General features: G+C 68.5%; 2 protein-coding genes across 2 annotated transcripts in view; both read right to left on the bottom strand.

Annotated features, from left to right (window-relative positions):
- Positions 1–6,454, bottom strand: part of LOC112952280 (zinc finger protein 239-like) — a 108,944-nt gene that overhangs the window by 98,154 nt on the left and 4,336 nt on the right. The gene's annotated exons all lie outside the window — the stretch shown is intronic.
- Positions 1,190–6,454, bottom strand: part of AAAS (aladin WD repeat nucleoporin) — a 6,611-nt gene continuing 1,346 nt past the window's right edge. Inside the window, exons 2-16 of the mRNA XM_026045064.1 lie at positions 6,254–6,381; positions 6,082–6,137; positions 5,759–5,850; positions 5,599–5,645; positions 4,899–4,997; positions 4,177–4,320; positions 3,976–4,096; positions 3,761–3,885; positions 3,560–3,620; positions 3,354–3,444; positions 2,914–3,007; positions 2,738–2,805; positions 1,918–1,999; positions 1,563–1,647; positions 1,190–1,470 (exon numbers count right to left, since the gene is read on the bottom strand). Of these exons, the coding sequence (XP_025900849.1) occupies positions 1,333–1,470; positions 1,563–1,647; positions 1,918–1,999; positions 2,738–2,805; positions 2,914–3,007; positions 3,354–3,444; positions 3,560–3,620; positions 3,761–3,885; positions 3,976–4,096; positions 4,177–4,320; positions 4,899–4,997; positions 5,599–5,645; positions 5,759–5,850; positions 6,082–6,137; positions 6,254–6,381 (1,431 nt within the window). The 3' untranslated portion in view covers positions 1,190–1,332. The remainder of the gene's footprint in view (positions 1,471–1,562; positions 1,648–1,917; positions 2,000–2,737; positions 2,806–2,913; positions 3,008–3,353; positions 3,445–3,559; positions 3,621–3,760; positions 3,886–3,975; positions 4,097–4,176; positions 4,321–4,898; positions 4,998–5,598; positions 5,646–5,758; positions 5,851–6,081; positions 6,138–6,253; positions 6,382–6,454) is intronic.

The following is a 6,454-nucleotide window of genomic DNA, read 5'->3' on the forward strand; positions in this document are numbered from 1 at the left end:
GGCCGCGGTGCTGCTGGCCGCGCGGCGCCTCGTGCGCCGCAGCCGCGCCGAGGAGCGGCGGCACCTGCTCTACCTGCGCGCGCTGGGCGCCACGGCGGCCCCGCACGGGGACGGGCACCGCGATGGGAACCGTGAGCAGGTCGGCACCGCGCTCTGACACCCCACGACGGGACAGGCACCGTGAGCCGCTCGGCACCGCGACGGGCAGCACCGTGAGCTGCTTGGCACTGAAACAGCCCCACACGGGGATGAGCACCGTGATGGGCAGCACCGCGCTCTGACACCCCGTGCGCCGGGATGGGCACTGTGACGGGCACCGTGAGACGCTCAGCACCGCGCTCTGACACCCCGTGACGGGACAGGCATCGGGACAGGCACCCTGAGCCGCTCGGCTCTGCGCTCTGACACCCCGTGCGCCGGGATGGGCACCGCGACGGGCACTGTGAGCGAATCAGCACCGCGCTCTGACACTGTGTGACGGGACGGGCACCCTGAGACGCTCGGCTCTGCGCTCTGACACCCTGTGCACTGGGACGGGCACCCTGAGCCGCTCAGCCCTGTGCTCTGCCGCCCGTGCCACCCCAGACCCCAGTCAGTGCTCCGGCTGCCTCCCCTCGGTGCCGGTTCCGCCCAGGCTCTGCTCCCCATGCCGGGGCAGAGAGTTTCTGCTCCCTTTGGGATGCAGAAGCCCCTGTCCAGGGAGCCGGGGTCGGGGGGAACCACAGGGCAGGGCCCCCCTTCCCCTCACCCCCCCACTGGGGTTTAGCCGAGCGATTACTTTGTAATCCCTGGATTTAGCCCCATGCAATCCCTGGGATTAACGCAGTGGCCCCAGCTGCTGCTCTGCTAATCCCTGTCCAGCACCTGGGAATGGCTGCTCCCATGCCGCAGTTTTGGGCTCCATCCATCCCTGGAGAGTTTGGGGAGTGTTAGGGGCTTCTTTACACCCTGCAGCCAAAGCTTGGAGCATTCCAAGGGCTCCCGCCCTTTCCCCTGGGAAAACCAGATCAAGAGGAGGTGCCAACATGCTGCAGAAGAGCCTGGCTCCCCCCTTTAAGCTATAACTACTTTAACCAAGCAGCGTTGGTGCCCTGTGCCGTAAAGCAGTTTTGGGTGAAATTTCTTTTACGATTAAGGCATGGAAAAGGGAAGTCCTTGTAGGAGAGATGTGAGGAAAAGAGCAAAGGCAGCGAATAGAAAGTGGGGATCTTTAATCCGTTCTCCACATGCCGCTCCGAGGTCAGTGGTGCCCGAGGCAGCAGAGCAGCATCCCAGGATCTCGTCGGGATCAGAGGAGGTTGGGAAGAGGCGCTGGAGGAGCCTGCGAGGCCGTCAGAGCTCGGAGAAGAGGGGCTGCTCCCGCACGCTGGCGCTGGCCATGGCCACGGGGCTGCGGCCGGGGCTGCCGCCGGGCGGCCGGGCGCTCACGAAGAAGAAGGGCACGTGGCTGATCCTGCCCGTGGACCAGCACTGCGGGAAGGAGGAGAAGCGCCCGCTCCTCATCTGTGCCCCCAGGAGCGCCCAGGCCGGAGCGCGGCGCGCCGGAGCGGAGCGGCACTCACCACGGTGAGGAGGGCGCCCTGCTTGAAGCAGGGCTGGAAGGCGATGAGCTGCGGCCGCGCGTCCTGCTCGCCCCGCAGGAACCCGCTGCGGGAGGAGGGAAGGGCCCCGTGAGCGCGTTCCTGCGGGAACGAGCCCGGCACGGCCGCGGGAACGAGCCCGGCCCCAAGCACGCAGGAAGGAGCGGCCAGATTCCAAGCCGGACAGTTTGCCCAAAACACAACCATTTCTGAGGCAAAACGTAGCACCCCAAGGGAGAAAGTTGCCCCTCTCTTCTGCTCTGTTCCGCCCCTTCCCAATCCCGTGGGATGGCCCCTTGGAGCAGCGCGGCGTGGGACTCGTCCTTGCGCTACGCACCACGGCAGGAGCTCAAACACGGGGCTGTTGCGGGTGCGAAACACGGCGATGACTGTGGAGCTCTCGGGAACGTCGGGATTCCCTGCGGGAAGGAGAGAGAACGAGCGAATGAGGCACTTCATTGTCTAAGGAAGAGCCGGATCCCAGTGCCCAGAGGGGCCTTTGCGGCAGCAGAGCCAGCCCAGAGAGGTCCTGTTTTTGTGGGAGCAGCTGGAGGGAACGGGACGCTCCAGAGTGCGGAGCGGGCAGAGGAAAAGCCTGGGAAAAAGCCGGCTCCGACCCCTTCCTCGGCCCGAGCCAAGCACCACCCTGGGAAGGGGCTTCCAAAGGCTCTTGAGCGAGGCAAAGGCTTCGCTCCAGCGGCCTTTCCTGCTGTGGGAGCCTGGCTTTTCCCTGGCTTTTCCACGGGAACGAGTGCTACCTCCGATGTCCCCCAGGCTGGTGGCCGGTGGGACATGAGCGGCACCCCCGGCCCCGCATCCCGGTGCTCCCTCAAAGGTCCCCTTTGTGCTGGGGAGGCTCCAGGCCGGGCTGCAGCCAGGAGGGCCTCAATGGTCCCATTATCCCAGGGGCTGCTCCATGAAGGCGGCCAAGAGGCTCCGGGCTCGTGTGGGAACACGCAGAGCTCCAGGGCGGTCTGTCCAGGTGATTCATCCCACAGAAAGGGGGAAGGGAAGTTGTCTGCTTCCCAAGCAGCCACTTCCAAGGACGCGGCGGCGCGACAGGGCCCGGGCGCCACATTCCCGACCCGGCTCCACCGGCTCTTATCCGCCGGGAAGGGGATTTGGGGGCAACGGGGCGGCGACGGGGGGTCTTTTACCACGGATGATCACGGCGAGTCTCTCCCCGCTGGGGTCCCAGGCCATGGCCGTCACCTCTCCGCCGATCCTGGAAGCGGCGCGGGACGCAGTGAGATTCCCTACGGCAACGGGCAGCGGCGCGGGGGGCACCAACCCCCCGGGCGGTTGTAGCAACAGGCAGCGGTGCCGGCCTCACCTCTCCTCGCCGCAGAGCGTCTCGAAGGTGGTTTCCGACAGGTCGGCCACGATGGAAGCCGTTTTGGATCCCCCCACCTGTCCTTGCATCTCCCCTGCAACGAGGCATTTCCCTCCCTTTCCCTGATCCCGCCTGGATTATCTTCACGCCCCAAACCGGGCCGGTGTTCGCAAAACACCTCGGAATTTCTGTTCCTCAGTGTCTGCTCCTGTGCCCAAACCATCCACCTGTGTTCCCAAGGGATGGCAGGGGAGGGTTTCCCTCTCCAACAAGATGCTTCCATGGGGAAAAAGCAGCAGGAGCTGGAAAACTTAACGCCCCTTTGCACTGGCAAGAGTTTCCCTGCAAAGTTTGGGCCTGTAAAGGGAGTTGGAGCAAAAGACAACAGGAAAGGGGGAAAACTGAGCGTATGGAGAGAGTCCTCCCGCCACGGTACTCACCGCTGTACTCGGAGAAGGACAGGGAGTAAATGACGGACTCGCCCAGCACGGAGAAGAGCAGGCGGCTCCCGTCGGGGCTCCAGCAGCCGCTCTGCGGGACACGCTCGTTACGCCCGGCTAACGAGCCCGGGGACGGAGCCCTTGGCAAGAGCCTCCCCGCAGGCAGCGGGAGCACCGGCGGGAAAAGGCCCTTTTCCCGGGCGTACCTGGCAGCGCCCTCGGAGCGTCGGCCACCGCTCGCATGTCCACGTCTGCGCCTCCCACACCCTGCGGGAGAGGCCGGAGGCTGCTGCGCAGACCCCATTCCTGCCCTTTCTGGCCCATTCCGCCCGTTGCGGGAGCCAGGTGGGACCGGGAGCCTCCCGGGAAGCACGAGGGTGAGGACAGGGTGTTGGGAAGGCGCTCACCTGAACACGGCCGAGGGGGTGGCCGCCAGGACCTTGCTGCCGTCAGGGGACCAGGCCAAGTAGGTGACGCCGCCGCCCCCGAACCACTGCAGCTGGACGCAGCTTTCGGTGGACACGTCCCACACCTACGAGGACAGGGACCCGGGTGGCCGCGCGGTGCCAGTGCCACAAGGGACGACGCGGTGGCACCGGTGGCCCAAGGACCCCGTCCTCACCAGCATGGCCGTGTCCACGGGCGAAGCGGAGAGCAGGAGGTCCCCGGCGGGCGCCCACGCGAGGCTGGTGACGGGGCTGTGCCCGGGGTAGGAGAGCACCTGGGCGCAGCCAGACGAGGGGCTGCGGGCAACGGAGAGCGGGAGTCGTCGCACGGAGCGGGCCGGCCGGGAGGGCACGGGGCGGCCGCCGGCTCCGCTCACCGCGTCGACAGGGACGTGGGGTCCAGGTGCCACACGAGGACGCAGCTCTGGCAGCCCACGGCCAGGACGGAGGCGCCCAGCGGCTTCCAGGCCATGGTGGCCACGTTCCTCTGCAGCCGGTGCTTCAGCGTGGGGACGGTGGCGCTGCCGAGGACGCGGCGGCGGCGGCGTCACCCGAGCGCTCCCGCGGGTCCCCTCGCCTGAACGCGCGATGGGAACGCGCCCCGCTGCCCTCCTCGCGGGGACGGGGACAGTGTGGGGGACAGCGCGGGGCCGCGGCCGCCTCGGCCGCGCACCTCGCGTCACCGAGCGCCGCGGCCCCGGGGTGACGCGCGGCCCCTGCCGGCTGGGAATCCCGGCTCGCGGGGAGCCCCCCCACAAGGCGGAAAAGCCGGGGGGGCCTCAGGAGGAGCCGGGCGAGGCGTCGCTTAAGGAGGGCCCTGTGTGTCCGGCGGGCGTCGCGCGCGGAGCACCGAGACCTGCGGGAGAAACGAGAGCCGCTGCCGCCCGCGCGGGCGGGCACGAGCCGGACAGGCTCCCGGCGGAGGCGAAAAAATGGGAACGGGCGCGATGCCGGCGCCTGCACACGGAGCTCTCCCGGGAAGCGCCGGGCATGGCACTCAGAGCTGCCTGCAGGATCCGCCGGGATGGCAAGCTAGGAAAAGGCCGCGGGGAGAGCGAGGAGGGACCGGCGGAGGGCGGGATCCCGGGCGCGCCGTCACCTGCTGGCGTTGTACACGCGGATGGAGTCGTCCACGAGAGCCACGGCGAACTTGCTGGCGTGGGGGTGCCAGGCGAAGGCGCGGATGGTGCAGCCGGCCCTGCGGAGGGGACAGCGCGGCCTGGGACAGCGGCACACGGAGCCGGCTCCCGGCATCCCGGCGCAAGGACTCGGCAGCTCCGTTTGCCAGGGAAAGGAGGATTCCAGCAGGCGCCGGCTTCGCAAGCTGAGCGGCACAACGGGAGCCGGGGCAGCGCAGTCCTCTCCCCAAAGCATCAGTGAAATTAAAAACTCCCCGTTTTGCTGCCGAGCGAGACCTTTTTCCATGATAAATCCCCTGTTCCTGGCGGTTACTCACAAGGCTCTGCGGAGCCGCCACCCAAACAGCTGGCGGCTGCTGTCCGGAGGATTGTCCAAGTTTACGGAAGGAACAGAGGGAACGAAGGGCCCGGGGCCCCGTCCCGCTCCCGCCAGGACCCTGCGTTGTCGCGCAGCGAGCGAGGCGGCCACGCGGAGCAGAGGGACAAGCAGCAGCCCAAACACCCCCCATTGGGACGAGGCGGGCCAGGAGCCCCCGGGCGCTGCCGTCCCGGCTTTCTGTCCCGCCGGCCCCCCGGGCGGCTCCGTGAATCCCGTTGTGCAGCACGGAGACGGGGCCCCGCGGAGCACGGACACGTGTGGCGGGGACACGCGGCACTCACCAGTCCACGGCTTGGGAGAACTCAGCAATCATGTCCTCGCTGGTCAGCTTGGGGACAAGCGGGGACAAGTTAGCGCCCACTTGGGACCCCAAAACAAGATCCCCGTCCGGGATGGGAGCCCTTCCATCCAGGAATGGGGGTTAATCCCCCCAAAACTCACGGAGAGGTGTGGGAAGAGGGAGCCGTGGAGCGAGGCCACGCGGTGGCACAGGGCGAGCGCCCAGCGGGAGCCGGTCGTCACCCAGTGCAGCGCTGCGGGACGGGAAGGGCCGTCGGAGCCGGGCAGGATCGGAGGCCGCTCCGAGGAGCCCGGCGGGACCGAGGCTTAGATCCGCAGACGGGGAATTTAACCCAAAACCCAGCAGCTCCGATAGGGCTTAGATCCCGCCTGGGCGCCCGCCTCTCCCGCGCTGGCACGGAGCCCTCCTCGCTCCGGGATGCGGAGCGCCGTGATGCCGAGGACGGGAGCGAAGCGGGACTCACCTTCATCATCGGCGCCGGCCACCTCGCTGAGCACCCCGCGCAGCCCCACGTCCCTCCTGCAACGGGGGGCCCATGGGTGCCCCGGGGACGCGGAGCCACCCACGGCTTTGGGTGGTGGCTCCGGGTCCCCACCGCGTCCCCCCGGTCCCGCCGCGGCGGCGGGGCAGCTCACCAGGCGCGGAGGCAGCGCTTCCAGAGGGATTCCCGCTGGTGGATGAAGGGCGGCCTGGTGCCCGGCTCGGAGCGGCCGGGCGCCTTGAGCGCCTCGCGGGGCAGGGTGAGCACCGGCAGCGCCGCCAGCTGCGGGGGGCACAGCGGGCTGAGCGGGGGCACGAAGGGGGGTATGGGGGGGAGGGAGGAGGGTGTTGGGGGG

This window comes from Nothoprocta perdicaria, unplaced genomic scaffold (genome assembly GCF_003342845.1).
Source record: "Nothoprocta perdicaria isolate Ctin4 unplaced genomic scaffold, notPer1 scaffold_398, whole genome shotgun sequence".
In the NCBI taxonomy this organism is placed as follows: Eukaryota; Metazoa; Chordata; class Aves; order Tinamiformes; family Tinamidae; genus Nothoprocta; species Nothoprocta perdicaria.